The following is a 17,376-nucleotide window of genomic DNA, read 5'->3' on the forward strand; positions in this document are numbered from 1 at the left end:
TGTCTCATGACTACCAGTCCCAGGGCACCAACCACAATCCATTGTGCTTCATTCATTAGCTAACTGGGAACTTTGACCATTTCTTTAAAAGCATCTAGTCAAAGGCAATTCATGTATTTAAGCCAATCGGCAATGACATTTTTCTGCTGGCAGCCACTTTCCCTTTCCATAAAAGGATGCATGAAGGGTGGGGTGAGAGCCACCACGCGTCTTCTCATCAGCAGTCTGGTAGTCAGATGCTCTCTGTTGCTAAGAAATACCATGGAGTTCCCAGGTGACGCACAAATGCCAAGTACTATTCAAAATCTACCTCTCCAAGGCACACACAGATCTAAGCACAAGGTAAAAGTTTCACCTTTTAGAAAATAAAGAGCAATGAATAATTGTATTTACATGTTTAAAAGATCACTGAACAGACGAGTGCTTTAAATGAGGGGTTCTCAACCTTTTCCTTTCTGAGGCCCCCCCAGCATGCTATAAAAATTCCACAGCCCACGGTGTGCCACAACTGTTTGTCTGCATATCCAGTAGATTAAGAGCCAGGGCCAGCGGTAGGGGGTGGCAACCAGGCCAATTGCTTGGGACCCCAGGCCACAGGGGGCCCTGCAAAGCTAAGTTGCTCAGGCTTCGGCTTCAGCCCCGGGTGGCAGGGCTTGGGCTTTGGCTTTCTGCCCTGGGCCCCAGCAAGTCTAATGCCAGCCCTGTCTCTGGTTTATTTAGGCAGACCCCCTGAAGCCTGCTTTCAGCCCCCCAGGTTGAGAACTGCTGCTTTAAATCATTCCAAATACATGACACTTTCCTGAAAGTAGTTCAGAAATCGTACATATCTGCCCTCCAGAGGCGACACTCTGCTCTCACTTAACAGGGGAGTCAATTTTGGAACCTCAATTGACCCGTGTGAATGAAAGCAGAATCTGACTTGAAGATTCACCTTTTGCGCCATATTTGCGTCCATTGAAAACTAAGAATTGTGGCCTCATTTCTGGACACATGCTGGGAGCACATTTAAACTTGGATTCTAAGATTTTTTTGGACACAGACCATCTGTTACTTTTCTACAGTGAGCATACACACAACAGCAGTAATATTTTGTAGTTCTATAGTGCCTTTCGAGGAAGAATCTCAATGTGCCTTACAAATAGGAATTAACAGTCCCCATGTGCGGAAGGGAAGTGTTATCCTCCGCTGCCCCCCTCCATTTTACAGCTGAAGAAATTGAAGCACAAAGAGGCCATGTGATTTGACCAGGGTCTCACAGTGAGTCCACAGCAGAGCCAGGCAGGCCCAGGACATTTCCCCCTCACCCCCCAGCCCAAATAACCTTCAAGGGGCCCTAAATCATTGTCAGAAAGGCCAAAGTTATAAATCACAGGAAAATACTGACTTTCTTACACTCTTAAAATCCACGATTTTCCAGGGATCCAACTAGCTTCTGGACTTCTAGAAGGTTATTTGTTTACAGGGCCCCCGAAATACCCACTCTCCTCCTCTGCCCCCCCAGTAATGGGACCCTAGAGCTAGCCCTGGCAATAGGAACAAAAGCCTGACTCCCTGGCCTGCTCTGCATTAGCAAATGGGACCTCCGATTCACCGCCGGTGCAGCTCCATGAGCCCAAGTACACAAGTACCAGTGTAGGCAGAACAATGATATTTTTACTGCCCTGTCAGCCAGTTCTGTACAGATCAGGGTTTGATGACACAGTTGTAAAGACATTTAAAACCCTGTCTACACAGGTGCTTCTACCGCTGCTACTACCCGTGGAACTGTACTGGTGGTTAATTAGGCAGTGTAGACTCAGCTTCAGGTGCCCGTACTGACCACTAGAGCTTGCTGTCTTTCATATAGTTCTATCTGCAACACAGCCATAAATGTCTCTAGAGCTCCCAGAAGACTGAAAAGCAGAATAGCAGAAGACTGGAAGAAAGCTAATGTGCTACTATTTAAAAAGGATAAATGGGGTAACCCAGGTAATTATAGGCCTGCCAGTCTGACACTGATCTCGAGTAAGAAATTGGAGCAGCTGATTCAGGTCTTGATTAATAATGAATTAAAGGAAATCACTATACTTAATGCCAGCCAATCAATGGGGATGTATGGAAAATAGATCCTTTCAAACGGATTTGAAATCTTTTTTGATGAGATTATAAATGTGGTTGATAAAAGGCAACACCGTTGATGTAATAGATTACTCTATGGCATTATACTTGGTGCCGCATGACATTTTGATTAAAAAGCTAGAACAATACAAAATTAACATGGCCACCTTAAATGGATTAAAAGAATGAAAAGTTCTATGCCTATGCTATACAGGAGGTCAGACTACATGGTCACTTCTGGCATTGGCAGATACAAATCGAAGAATTTCCTGGACTGGAGTCCGTGCAGTCACTTCTTTAGCAATTTTTCCATGCCACATACTACATGCTTCTAATCAATCAAGAGGGCTTCCATTTACAATGCTTCTTGTTCGATTTTAAAGTAAATTTTAGCTTCATTCCATAATCTCTCTGGAATTTGCTTTTGTGCTACTAGTTTCTGTTTTGCATCTTTCATGGGATGCAACTCACCTGGTCAGCAATCTCTTGGATTTCTGGAGTCGCGGGTTTGGTCTCGGTTAAGCCTCCAGGCATCATAGTGGCAAATAACTTCTTAGGATGTTTGGAAACTCTGACAAGCAAAATCTAGAGCAAATGTGACCAAGAATAGTCAGACATCTGATATTATATAGTCACACAGTCATGTGGTTTGTATAGGAGGAGTTTACCATTGTCAGCCTTGTGAGGGGAGAGGAGGGAAGAAAGGAACAAAACATTTAAAAAAATGCAATATTGTCAATAGTGAGAGAGAGTTCTTTAAATATCATTATGTGAATAGTGCTCTGTGGAGACCAGAAAAGCAGAAAACAAATAACTCCCCTACCCCTATTAATTATGGTAGTTGGTTCAGGCTGGTCTGGCAATTTCTTGACTCATCACCAGTTTCAACACCTCTAATTGGGGTGTGACTCTTTGTGCTTAGGGAAGTGATTGTGAACACTGAGCTACACCCAAATATTTCCCAATATTTGCCTTAAAATTACCACACATTCTCCCCTGGTTTCATTGCAGCAATTCTGGTTTATCCCTAAGTGCAAACGTAGCACTCTTTAATTCTTTTATTTCTCTATTGTTTATTACAAAACTGAAAGGTTTTCTGACTGTTGAAAGGACAGAGGTAAGAATGCTGGCACATGCTGCCACCTTAACCCCTTCTTTTCCTTGTGTTTTACCTTTTATTTGAAGAAATATGACCCACCCTCCAAAATGAGCATGCATGTAGATTCTTTATCAAACTTTTTACAAAACCTACGTCCATTTAGCAATTAGTCTTGTTTCTAATTTTGCACCAGGAATAAAATTTCCTTTTTCTACATTATTCCTTTCGCATTTGTCTTTAAAAACTGGCAGATAGACCCCAATGAAAGATATGCCTAATCTTTAGAACAATTTCCCTTATTCCTACTTAAAGTAATGTAGTTCTTCACAGCCTTTTGTATTTATTGAAAATTAGCACCTATTGGCTTAAATTGTATTAGAGGCTCTTAATTTTAGTACAGTGTTTGAAGGACAAATAAAATAAAAAAGTTTTCAGCAAAACGTACAACACACAAAGCACCACTCATGCCTCCACACCCCACCCTGCTCTATTTCCCAAAGCAATTAAGCATACATTCAAGCCAACTTGTAGACTATTTTATAGATAAACCATTGTAAGGATACATTCAAAATAATTCTATATTATTATATAGATAAGTCACCGACACACACGCACATGTTCATACTTGTTTTTCAGCATTATTTTATGCTACAAACACGCACGTATACACAGCCTATAAATCTAAGAATGTAAAATTGGTTAATACACCCGACCGTAGACAAAATGAAGATTTCGTTTGAACTATTTATGTAAAACAGCTGATTACTTTTGAGATAAGGATGCTGCTCATCCCCTTCAACACACAACACCAACATCCACCCATCTGTCCTCCTTCCCAAAACAATTAAGCATACATTCAAGCCATCTTGTATAGATAAACTGCTATAAGCATACACTCAAGCTAGTTTTATAGAAAAGGCGCGCACACATTTATACTTGTTTTTCAGCATTCACAGACACACACACACCCCTCTAACTTACAGTGTATGAGTACCTACATGGGGAACAAAGAGTTGACAATTGGCTCTTCAGCCTACCAGAGAAAAGGATAAAATGAGCCAATGGCTGGAAATTGGCTACTGATGATGAGGGGGAAGGTGATGGTGATGAGGAAGATGATGGCTCACATTTCAGGTTGTCCTGCAAGGGATGGGGCGCGTAGATGGATGTTCAAATGGACGTTCTGTAGTCTATCTACCTTGATGGGATGGAGTGTTTGTGACTTCGCTAAATGTATTAATAAATTCGTCGTAAATATAGAAGAGTTCCTACAGTGTGAGTGTTGCAACTGTGCACACTGGGGTTCACAACTATATAGTAATTTTAATAATACTGGGCCTGATCTTGAGACAAGGATCTGTCTACCATCAAAGTGACAACTAGAATTCTTAAGTAATCAACATAAATAATACTAGGGCTGTCGACTAATCGCAGTTAACTCATGCGATTAACTAAAAAAACTAATCATGATTAAAAAAATTAATCACAGTTTTAATTGCACTGTTAAACAATAGAATACCAATTGAAAAGTATTAAATATTTTTGGATGTTTTTCTACGTTTTCAAATATATTGATTTCAATTACAACACAGAATACAAAGTTGACAGTGCTCACTTTATATTGTTGTTTGTTACAAATATTTGCAGTGTAAAAATGGTGAACAAAAGAAATAGTATTTTTCAATTCACCTCATACGAGTACTGTAGTGTAATCTCTTTATCATGTAAGTGCAACTTACAAATGTAGATTTTTTTTTTATTACATAACTGCACTCGAAAACAAAACAATGTAAAACTTTAGAGCCTACAAGTCCACTCGGTCCTATTTCTTGTTCAGCCAATCTCAAAGACAAACAAGATTGTTTACATTTATGGGAGATAACGCTGCCCACTTCTTATTTACAATGACACCTGAAAGTGAGAACAGGTATTTGCATGGCACTTTGTAGCCGGCATTGCAAGGTATTTACGTGCCAGTTATGCTAAACATTCATACGCCCCTTCATGCTTTGGTCACCATTCTAGAGGACATGCTTCCATCCTGACGACACTCGTTTAAAAAAAAATGTGTTAATTAAATTTGTGACTGAACTCCTTGGGGGAGAATTGTAGTCTTCTGCTCTGTTTTACCCGCATTCTGCCATATATTTCATCTTATAGCAGTCTTGAATGATGACCCAGCACATCTTCATTTTAAGAACACTTTCACTGCAAATTTGACAAAACGCAAAGAAGGTACCAATGTGGGTCGAGGTACCTTGGGTCGAGGTTTAAAAATCTGAAGTGCCTTCCACAATTTGAGAGGGTCTAGGTGTGGAGCATGCTTTCGAAAGTCTTAAAAGAGCAACAGTCCGGTGCAGAAACTACAGAACCCAAACCACCAAAAAAGAAAGGCAACCTTGCTGCCGGTGGCATCTGACTCAGATGATGAAAATGAATATGTGTTGGTCCGCACTGCTTTGGATGGTTATCTATCAGAACCTGTTATCAGCATGGATACATGTCCTCTGCAATGGTGGTGGAAGCATGAAGGGGCATATGAATCTCCAGTGCATCTGGCACATAAATATCTTGCATTGCCGGCCACAACAGTGCCATGCGAATGCCTGTTCTCACTTTCAGGCGATACTGTAAACAAGAAGCGGGCAGCATTGTCTCCTGCAAATGTAAACAAACTTGTTTGTCTGAGCAATTGGCTGAACAAGAACTAGGACCGAGTGGACTTGTAGGCTCTAAAGTTTTACATTGTTTTATTTTTGAACGCAGTTATTTTTTTGTACATAATTCAACACTTGTAAGTTGAAAAGGAGTACTTGTGGCACCTTAGAGACTAACCAATTTATTTGAGCATAAGCTTTCGTGAGCTACAGCTCACTTCATCGGATACATAAAGTGGAAAATGCAGTGAGGATGTTTTATACACACAGACCATGAAAAAATGGGTGTTTATCACTTCAAAAGGTTTTCTCTCCCCCCACCCCACTCTCCTGCTGGTAATAGCTTATCTAAAGTGATCACTCTCCTTACAATGTGTATGATAATCAAGGTGGGCCATTTCCAGCACAAATCCAGGGTTTAACAAGAATGTCTGAGGAACAGGGGGCGGGGGGAGAGGTAGGAAAAAACAAGGGGAAATAGGTTACCTTGCATAATGACTTAACCACTCCCAGTCTCTATTCAAGCCTAAGTTAATTGTATCCAATTTGCAAATGAATTCCAATTCAGCCGTGTCTCGCTGGAGTCTGGTTTTGAAGTTTTTCTATTGTAATATCGCAACTCTCATGTCTGTAATCACGTGACCAGAGAGATTGAAATGTTCTCCGACTGGTTTATGAATGTTATAATTCTTGACATCTGATTTGTGTCCATTTATTCTTTTATGTAGAGACTGTTCAGTTTGACCAATGTACATGGCAGAGGGGCATTGCTTGCACATGATGGCATATATCGCATTGGTAGATGTGCATGTGAACGAGCCTCTGATTGTGTGGTTGATGTTATTGGCCCCAAATAGATATGTGGACACAGTTGGCAACGGGCTTTGTTGCAAGGATAGGTTCCTGGGTTAGTGGTTCTGTTGTGTGGTATGTAGTTGCTGGTGAGTATTTGCTTCAGGTTGGGGGGGCTGTCTGTAGGCAAGGACTGGCCTGTCTCCCAAGATTTGTGAGAGTGATGGGTCGTCCTTGAGGATAGGTTGTAGATCCTTGATAATGCGTTGGAGAGGTTTTAGTTGGGGGCTGAAGGTGACGGCTAGTGGCGTTCTGTTATTTTCTTTGCAAACAATATAAAGTGAGCACGGTCAACTTTGTATTCTGTGTTGTAATTGAAATCAATATATTTGAAAATGTAGAAAAACATCCAAAAATATTTAATACTTTTCAATTGGTATTCTATTGTTTAACAGTGCAATTGAAACTGTGATTAATTTTTTTAATCATGATTAGATTTTTTAGTTAATCACATGAGTTAACTGCGATTAGTCGACAGCCCTAGTATTATTTATGTTGATTACTTAAGAATTCCCAGTTGTCACTTTGATGGTAGACAGATCCTTGTCTCAAGATCAGGCCCAGTATTATTAAAATTACTATATAGTTGTGAACCCCAGTGTGCACAGTTGCAACACTCACACTGTAGGAACTCTTCTATATTTACGACGAATTAATACATTTAACAAAGTCAGAAACACTCCACCCCTTCAAGGTAGATAGACTACAGAACGTCCATCTACGCACCCCATCCCTTGCAGGACAACCTGAAATGTGAGCCATCATCCTCCTCATCACCATTACCTTCCCCCTCATCATCAGTAGCCATCATTCTGGCACCTCCCAAGGGTACAGCTCTCCTACTGCCCACAGGCTCAGATGTAACTTTTATAATATGTTATGCTGACACCACTGTGTCTAATGCATATTTAGTAGGAGTTTCTCCCCTTTTCCTTATTTGTATTTCCTCATCCTACTAATGTTGAAGTCTCCTTCTTCTATAGGTTACTATATTAATACGTGTAACTACCATTTCAGCTCATGATCATACCCATCACCCCTTGCTTAAGCGGATTTGCGGTTATTACTTCCATGTTCCTTGCAGTAGCACTTACTGGAACATTCTAACTCCTACCATCGAGCAGCTCTTCTTAGGTCTTGTCTACACTGCCATTTAACAGCACTGCAACTTTCTCGCTCAGGGGTGTGAAAAAATGCACTCCTGAGAGCTGCAAGTTTCAGCGCTGTAAAGTGGCAGTGTAGACAGTGCACCAGTGCTGGGAGCCACACTCCCAGTGATGGTAGCTACTCCCCTCGTGGAGGTGGGTTTTTTATAGCATACCCTTAGTTCCCAAAATCTAAAGGTAACTGTTAATCTATGCCAAGGGTTCCAACCTACTTAACCACACTTATGCTAATTTATGCTTTAGCTAATGTCTTACAGGATACAGGCCTGTAGGTTTCCTGCATTACAGCTGAATATAATGAAAGCAGCTAAATATAATGAAGGCAAGGCAGTGAATATAGCAAAGGCAAGCTAGCCCTATGGGCTACACCATGTACAAGACTAAATGCAGGCCTAGATTAAACTATTTGTGGAAAAAAAGAGCTAACACCACTGTCAAGTTTCCTTCCCCACTCTGAACGCTAGGGTACAGATGCGGGGACCTGCATGAAAACCTCCTAAGCTTACTTTTACCAGCTTAGGTTAAAACTTCCCCAAGGTACAAACTATTTTACCCTTTCCCTTGGACTTCCGCTGTCACCACCAAATGTCTAACACCAGTTACTGGGAAAGAGTTTGTTTGGAAACATCTTTCCCCGCAAAATCCTCCCAAATCTTACCCCCCTTTTTCTGGGGAAGGTTTGATAAAAATCCTTACCAATTTGCATAAGTGACCACAGTCCCAAACCCTTGGATCTTAAGAACAATGAAAAAAGCATTCAGCCTCTTAAAAGAAGAATTTTAATAGAAGAAAAATTAAAAGAATCACCTCTGTAAAATCAGGATAGTAAATACCTTACAATGTAATTAGATTCAAAACAGAGAATCCCTCTAGGCAAAACCGTAAGTTACAAAAAGACACAAAAACAGGAATATCCATTCCATTCAGCACAGCTTATTTTCTCAGCCATTTAAAAAAAGCATAATCTAACGCATATCTAGCTAGATTACTTACTAAATTTTAAGACTCCATTCCTGTTCTGTCCCCAGCAAAAAGCATTACCCAGACGGACCCAGGCCCTTTGTTTCTCCCCCCTCCAGCTTTGAAAGTATCTTGTCTCCTCATTGGTCATTGTGGTCAGGGGCCAGCGAGGTTATCCTAGCTTCTTAACCCTTTACAGGTGAAAGGATTTTTCCTCTGGCCAGGAGGGATTTTAAAGGTGTTTACCCTTCCCTTTATATTTATGACAAACACTTTTACTTTATTCTCCACAAACTATGCCCTTGTTGTTCAGATAAAATGCACCTCTTTCAAAAATTTAAAGTATGAAATGTAGATTAATTAAAATGAGTAACTTGGATTTAATTAACATAAAAACAGCAGTGGAGAGAAACCTCTGATTTAGTGTTTGAGAGGCAGTAGATATAAACAAAATGTTCTTAAAATTCAGTGTGCCTTAAATGCTTTAATTAATATTTTGCATGAATAACTTTTTTGGCACATTTAGCAAAATATAAAAAAAAAAATTAAAAATCATGAAATACACATGTAACCCCCAAGGAGATTCCGTAGATGCCTGGGACTCTGTCTGCGGGCAGCTCTGGGAGAGGCACACTGTCCCTGGTAGGGAGGGGGAGCCAGAGCAGACTCGGAGTCCACCCAGCAACCAATAGGGAGTGAGAGGCCCTCCTAGGGAGAAGCCATTTGGTGGTCAGTCTGGAGCCGGCCAAGAAAAGGGCGGGACTGGCTGCGTGGGGAGATGGTGAGTCCCAGGCCTGCATGCAGGGTTCCCCCTGAGAACAGGCCTCTAGGGACCCGACAGTAGATCCCTCAGCTGGGTTTTTCCTTCCCCACTGATGATTCCCAATTTGTAGCATATACTGGGAAACTTCCCAGCCAGGCTAATTTCTCCCTCCAGCTCTCTAGGTGAGACCAGTCACCACATGGTCAGCTCTGCTCTGTCTGCTAGTTCAGGGAAGCTGCCTGCTGAGTGTGTGACTGGAGGCTGGGCTAGGAGGCTACAGTTTGGATGTTAATGTAGTTGTGTAATCTACACCTTGAGCCCTGCACCCCTTTGTGGTGAGGGGAAATCCTGGGACCCACACAGCCTGATTCCTGCCTGAGGAGGATCCCTGCCAGCAGAAATCAGCCCCTCTGCAGTGACTGAGGAGTCCAAAGTCATCTTCGAACCTGAGGATCATTCATGGAGTTTGAGAGTGCACCATCGTTTAGTTAGTTAGTCAGGGAATTTGTTCTGGGGACCCCCTGCTCCCTGAACTGTATCCTCAAACCAGGGTGTAAGGGTTTTGAGGATTTTATAACCTGCTGCATATTACACCTGTGGAGGGATTTACCACCTTCTCCCACTTGTGAGTCCTATGGGCTGTACTGAACCCAGTCAGCCACGCTGCTAAACCACCACAAAGAAGAATTTTGTGGTTATAGGTCATCAAGGGCCCCAGCAAAGTATGCGTACCAACGGGACACTAATTTTGCATTTGCTACATCAAGTCACGGGTATTTGCAGTGTGGGCATGGTGACCCTAAAAATAGGGTTTTACCCTGTTCTGTTGTATTTGTCTCCTGTTTAATGTAATTAATTGTGTTAAATATATTTTTATGTGTTTGTGTTATTTCTTGGAAGTCTCCAACTATCTGGCAAGTAAGTGGGGATTACTCTGTAGTTAGAATTTTCTGCCCAAGCTGCCCTGGTGACCACTCCCCTCACTCCTTCCTGGCAGGGAGTCACTGCCAAATAATTTCATAGGAAAAAAAGAAAAGAAGATTCACCCCGCTGAGTGGGTGGCAGGATCCAAAAGAACCCAGACCTGTCCATCAAAACCTGTAAGCAGATTGGCATTAAAGGAGGTAACCAGGTGGAGAGGGGGCGCTACACACAGTAGCCCAGAATTTTAAAGGTACGGGGCGGGAGGGAAAAAAAAAGTACAAGGTTAAGAGAGTTGGTCTGGATTTTAGGGACATTTTGACAAACGTTTCAAATATTTAGTGATTCAGTTTTGTATTTATTCTGTTAGTTTTCATACTTTAGCATGGCTAAACACGTGTCATAAAGAAACTCTGCCTAACCTCATGAGGCATTATATTATCCCTTTTGTTATTCTAAGTTTAATAATTGCTTTCACTGAGGGTCAGAAATAGTAAATAAATTACATTTACAAAGGCATCAGAAGGAATGTGTACACATACCCCCTCCCCCCACACACACCAATTTCCCGCATGCTGGGGAGGAGTGTACCCTTAACAGATTCCCAAAATCCCAGAGGGAAGAGAGAGCAGCAGGGGGTAAGAGTTGTCTGGGAAAGGATGGGGAAGAAGGGAGAAAGGGGACTGAAAAGAGAGGACACCACAGATAGGAGAAGAGAGGGGCTATGGGCAAGGGGAAGAGCTAGAGAGAGAAGATGAGAGAAAGGGAAGGAAATTGAGAGAATTGAGAAAAAGAGACAGGGTCATGTTGAAAGCAGGGAGTGAAAGAAGAATGGATTTAGAGCGTGCAGAGCAGGGGTGGCCAACCTGAGCCTGAGAAGGAGCCAGCATTTACCAGTGTACATGGCCAAAGAGCCACAGGAATACGTCAGCAGCCCACGCATCAGCTCCAGCCCCCACTTCCAGCACCTCCCACCCACTGGCAGCCCCACCAATCAGCACCTCCCTCTCCCTACCTCCTGATCAGCTGTTTGGTGGTGTGCAGGAGGCTGGGGCGGGGGGGGGGGGAGGGAACGAGGGCACAGCAGGCTCAGGGAAGGGGTGGAGTGGGGGGCAGGGCCTGTGGCAGAGCCAGGGGCTGAGCAGTGAGCACCCCCCAGCCCATTGGAAAGTTGGCGCCTGTAGCTCCAGCGTCGGTGTCTATACAAGGAGCCGCGTATTAACTTCTGAAGAGCCGCCTGTGGCTCCGGAGCCACAGGTTGGCCACCCCTGTTGCAGAGTCTAGTGCATGGGGCACCTACAATGCTTGACTCCGTGCTGGTGGTACACAGCTACCGTACCAGACATCCAGAAGGGACTAGTGTGCCACAGGGCTTAGAGGAAACACCCTGCAGTGGGGTTGGTTACCATAGTTTGGAGCCAGTCCTGCAGACACGTAAGCATCTGCGGAACTTTACTCACACAGATAGTTCTATTGGCTGCCTAGGGGCGTGTGGTGCTTTGGTGTAAAGTGTTTGCATTACACTGGTGATGAATCAGGCCCAGTAAATGCAATCTTACCCACAGAATGGAAGGCTTTATGCTGATTTATTCTGACATAAATTGGCAAAGTTCCCTATGGATGGGAACTCTAATGGGCACCAGGTTATAGCTGTATAAAGCAGTCATAATTCCACTGTTGCGTGATGAAAGGGGGATGTACAGCCCAGAAGTGGATGGTTCTGGCAGAGAATGGGGCCTGGCTAGGGTCTCCATTGTACATAGAGCCGACTGGGCATTTTCTACTGAAGTGATTTTTGGACAATTTCTTAAAAAAATAAATCTAAATTTTCAATGGGAAATTTTCAATGTTGCTGAATTTTTTTGGGGGGAATCAAAACAAAAGGTTTCATTTCAGGGCTGTTCAACATTAAACTGCTTCCGCCCAGAGTGCTTTGATGGTTCATGGGAGTCAGTTCAGGTGCTTTGTGCCCCCATTCTTTCCCATGACCTGGACCCTTACCCAGACTACATTCCCCATGATGCACTGTGGTCTCCTTTCTGACAGGGCCACATGGCACCTCAGGGAGATGTATTCTTGCAAAGGAGCTTGCCCCATAGGGAAGAATGAAAGCATGAGGTACCCAAAACTACCTGTCCCATGAGGCAATAAGCAAATGCAGTTTAATGTCAAACTGACTTGAAACAAAATGTTTCAACATTTACTAAACAAATTCTTTTGTGAAAATTTTTGGTATTTTTCCAATTTGGGACATAAACAAATGTCAAATTATTACAATGTCCTATGAGCCAAATTCCTGTTTTGTCTCAGCTGCATTTATGCAGTATATACTCACCTCCTGTTGTGTGTGCTCTTCCTCCTCCTAGCCCCAATTCAGGAAACCTGTGAAGATTAGACTATTACAAAGCTGCCTGAATATGGATTTAAGAGCCTAACTTCAGGCACTCAACTGAAAATTTTCATGTTAACCGCTGTGCCTTAGTTTCCCCATCTGTACAAGAAGAATATTAATACTTCCCTTGTTCTTTGTGATGATTAAGTATTTAAGGATTTTTAGCTTTGCTTTACAGTCACCTGAATTCACATAAAAACCTCCAGTGGCTAATCCCCCACTCTCTCCCACCCTACCCCCATTTTATTGGGACAGTTGGCTGCTGCAAATGTTATAATGTTGATGTGCACAAAGCCCAGCACAAGCAGGTTCCGCTTCTTCAAAAGAAGAACTAAAGATCACAAACATGCATTTCCCTTACTGTATTTCTTTCCTATAACACACTTATGCTCATGGTTGGGTGTCTCCCACAAAGCGTGGCTTTGATCTACAGGCAGTCACACACCTCACTGAGGCTATGGCATCCACCTTTCATTCAGGCGAAATAACATAGCAGTTAAATACCCATTTGTTTAATGACCACTGAAAAAATGGAAGGCACCACCCAAGGACTAGACTGGGTGCAAACACAAGGGCTGGGGATTGCTTTGTGAGGAGCTGTGTGTGTCTAAGTCAGAAGCAGCCACAAAGCAGGAAAAGAGTGGTTCTTCATTCCTGTAACGCCTGCCACCCCTTCCTACAAAGTAAATATTCCCTCCCCTTCCTGTAGGAGCCACCTGCAGCAGCTAGGGGCTGCAGGGTACCCCTGCAGCGGCCAGGAACTTGGGGGTTCCTCCTCCACCAACAGCTGCAGGGCCCCTGTAATGGGGTCCCTGCAGGGCCCTGCTGGGCTGAGCCAGTCATCCAGAAGCCTTGGTGCAGTGCTCACCTGGTGCTTTTATTTACAGGCTGTGCTCCTACCACCTTTCCACCATACACATAGTCCCCGTCTTATAATCCACGAGGGGGAGGAATCCCTTTCTGCTTCCCCCTCACTGCCATTCCTCTACTACCGCTTCCCTCTTTCGAGCTCCTTCCCCTGGGGCTCTTATCCAGCCCCAGCCTGATGAGGCAGCAGCTGTTCCAGCTTCCCCAACCAGGGCCAGGTGATCTACCCAGCTCCAATTCACCTCCCTTAATTGGACTGGAGTGACAGAGGGTTGGCTAAGCAGTTTTCTGCTTAGCACCCTATCACAGACCCCCATGGCCTCTGGCGGCTGGGAGCTCGGGGGTAGCCCACAGTTCCCTGCCCCCGCGGGCAGCGGGAAACCCTGCAGCTCTCGACCACCACAGGCTGAAGTCATGGAGGTTGCTGGAAGTCACTAAATCATAGTCTTACATAGAGCCTATCTGCCACTGCTGTTAGCAGCGGTCTCCTAAGCTCAGTAGATGGGGAGGGCTCTGAGTTATTACAGGCAATTCTTTCCCAGCTGTCTAGCTGGTGGGTCTCACCCACACACTCAGGGTCTAAAAAATCACCATACTGAGTTCAGGAAGGAATTCTCTCCCAGGTCAGATCGGCAGAGACACTGGGAGTTTTTCACCTTCCTCCACAGCATGGATCTGGATCAGGATCACATGCACAGAGTGGTGGAAATACATCACCATGAAGACCTGGGATGACCAGGAGCTACCCCAGAATTTTCATAGGAGGGCCGTGTTCCCTGAGCTGTGTGAAGAGTTCACTTGAGCCCATGCGCATCAGGACATCAGGATGAAAAATGCAAATGCCAGGCCAGAAGCGCGGTGCAGCAACTCTCTGGAAGCTGCTACCCCAGATTGTCTCCCATCTGTGGGTAACCACTCTGAGGTTGGCAAGTCAATTGTTGTTGCTGTGATGATGGATGTTTGCCAGGCTGCACCCACATGTGGTGAAGGTAGATCATGTCCCCGAAATCATTTCTGGCTTTGAACAAAGGGCATTCCCAAACTGTGCTGGGGCTATCGATGGCACACGCATGTCTGTTACCTGGGCCCCTCAAGGTGCACGAGTACATCAGCAGAAAAATAAATTACTCTTTGTTATTCAGACCTTAGAGGACTATCAAGGGAGATCATGGACGTCAAAGTGCAGGGTGTCCAGGTATTCCGGAGATCTGGCCTGTCTCAGGGCTGGTCTACATTACCACTTAATTCAATGTATCTTAACTCACTCAGGGGTATGAAAACGACGGCCCCTGAGCAACGTAAGTTACGTCAACCTAAAGCGATGTCCCCACAGTGATATGTCAGCGGGAGACGATCTCCCACTGACCATACTTCCACCTCTCGCGACGGAAGAGCACTCTGCCATTGGCATAGCATGTCCAGCGGCACAGCTGCATCGGTGCAGCGCAGTAGAGTAGATTTGCTGTCAGAATGGGAAAGCAGGTATTTTGTTCCTGCTAAACTATATGGATATCAGTGAGATGTCTGTTATTTTGGCCGACCCCACTTACACTCTGCTACCCTGACTCATGGAGGCTTACCATGATGTGTGGCAACCTGGTGGGCTGCTGCTATGTAAAGAGAAGAGAAGTGCATGAAGAGAAGTGGTCCATTTGGCTAGGCTCTCTATGGCTTTAATAACACCAACTTCTAACTATCACTCGTTAGCAGGGCAGATTAAGACAATCCAGGACCTTAGGCACAGCACAGCACAGGGCTCCATACTGCCCCAGCCCTACACCCTGGCCTCACCTCCAGCTGGAGTGCCAGTTATTCAGTGTTTAAGCATAAAAGAGAGACAGCCCAGACAGAGCAATATTTAGGCTTTATTCTTTCCTCCACCGACATCGTTCTCTCTCATCAAGCACTTCCTGAATTCCTGTAAATTCCTATACAGAATGATACTGTAGCTCTCTTTACTGGGAAGCTATTTATCGAAACATCCCTTTTGTCATGTTTATTGGAGACAGCAAATTTAAACATCAGTACCATAACTTGCCTGAATACTTAACACTCTGTTATATACCAATACAGGCTAGACCATCATAGATAAACAGGTTCCAGAGTAGCAGACGTGTTAGTCTGTATTCGCAAAAAGAAAAGGAGTACTTGTGGCACCTTAGAGACTAACCAATTTATTTGAGCATAAGCTTTCATGAGCTACAGCTCACTTAACTCTTATTATTTTTAATTAACTAACTCTTAAATACCTTAGCTGCCAAGAAAGATTTCTCTGATTTTGGGAATGCTGGTCTTTCACTCCTTAGTTCTATAAAAACGCTCACGTATACCTGGCAACTGGGTTGATGTTGGAGCAAATGCAAACCTTTCTTGTGATAAGAGACTGTCTGCACTTAGTGCTCCTTGTGTGGGGCTGTTTTGAGAAGCAGTTCCAATATCTATTAGTCACTTTTTAGCTCGTGTTTCTTTGTGTCCTGCTGATCAGGTCTCAAGAGAGTGTGTATTTCACCATCCTCCACATCTGTGTTTTTGTCTTGTGTTCATAGTGGGTGTAGGTTTTAGGGTGTAATATGTTTTAGGGTGTAATATGTGCCCATCCACTACTATATTATATGAATGAGGATTTATCATAATATATCCGATTTCCAATTACGCTTGTTAAAAAGACAACTTTCATATATGATATTTTTGTGAGTGGAAAGTGCTTTTGTGGCAATTTCCTGCAATATCTTTTGGAGATGTTACTGCATTAAGTTTATGCATCAGGAATCGTATGTTATTCCATGGGGAAGGGTGACCACAACCCTCCAGGAACGGAGAACAGTGGAGAGTGAGTAGGAAAATTCACTCAACACCTCCAGAGAGGCACCACCGCAGTGACAGAGTGCTTCTGGGTATTTACATGGATCCTCTAGGTCTGCCGCTGACATAACCATATGCTCTTGGAGTATACAGGGTGGCTACTCTTATTTTGCTTTCCTTTTTATCGCGTCCCATTGCAATTTTCGCACTTTTGCCATTCTGTTCTAAAGAAAGCCCAGCTGCTAAACATGTCTGCTTTCATGTCCCTCTGCTCAGGGTCAGGGCTCTGGTATGCTGCGAGGATTCCTGTTTTCTCTTTGTTGTCATTATTGTATAGTTAGTTGTGGGGATTGGTTTTGCATTAATATTCTGTGTTTCTGGTTTCACGTTCCTGCAGGCACTGACCCACTTCAGATGCCATGTTCAGTGTTCAACCATCAGAAGAGAGAGAGTGCAACATACGGGGTTTATTCCTTCCTCCACACGCTCTGTTCTCTCTCACCAAACGCTTCCTGGAAGCAGAGTTCTCCAAATACATAGAAATTACACCCTGCATAATCACAATGTAGTGCCCATTTCTGGAAATGTATTTATCATAACACCAGTGGCAAGGGGGCCACCTCCCCTCTGGAGGGGCAACTGCATGGGACCCCTTCATCCATGGCAGAACTGGTAGCCGGGCCCCCATCCTTAGCAGCAGCAGAGATGGGGATCCCTTCTCCCCAAATGGAGAGTCAAGAGTGGCAGCACCCAGTATTTATCTTCGCAGGTGAGGCATATCTGGTAGGTGACCAGGCCTG

General features: G+C 43.8%; 2 protein-coding genes across 8 annotated transcripts in view; one reads left to right on the forward strand and one right to left on the reverse strand.

The window, feature by feature from the left end:
* The window catches only part of LOC144929340 (uncharacterized), a 94,295-nt gene that overhangs the window by 45,285 nt on the left and 31,634 nt on the right, over positions 1–17,376 (forward strand). The window lies entirely within an intron of this gene.
* The window catches only part of CSTA (cystatin A), a 56,783-nt gene that overhangs the window by 7,102 nt on the left and 32,305 nt on the right, over positions 1–17,376 (reverse strand). Inside the window, exons 3-4 of one of the 2 annotated variants that reach the window (XM_073310754.2) lie at positions 12,851–12,897; positions 2,569–2,682 (exon numbers count right to left, since the gene is read on the reverse strand). In XM_073310754.2, the coding sequence (XP_073166855.1) occupies positions 2,569–2,634 (66 nt within the window). In that variant the 5' untranslated portion in view covers positions 2,635–2,682; positions 12,851–12,897. The remainder of the gene's footprint in view (positions 1–2,568; positions 2,683–12,850; positions 12,898–17,376) is intronic. The other variant, XM_078848680.1, reaches the window with a different exon arrangement.

The sequence above is a fragment of the Lepidochelys kempii genome, chromosome 1 (genome assembly GCF_965140285.1).
Source record: "Lepidochelys kempii isolate rLepKem1 chromosome 1, rLepKem1.hap1, whole genome shotgun sequence".
In the NCBI taxonomy this organism is placed as follows: Eukaryota; Metazoa; Chordata; order Testudines; family Cheloniidae; genus Lepidochelys; species Lepidochelys kempii.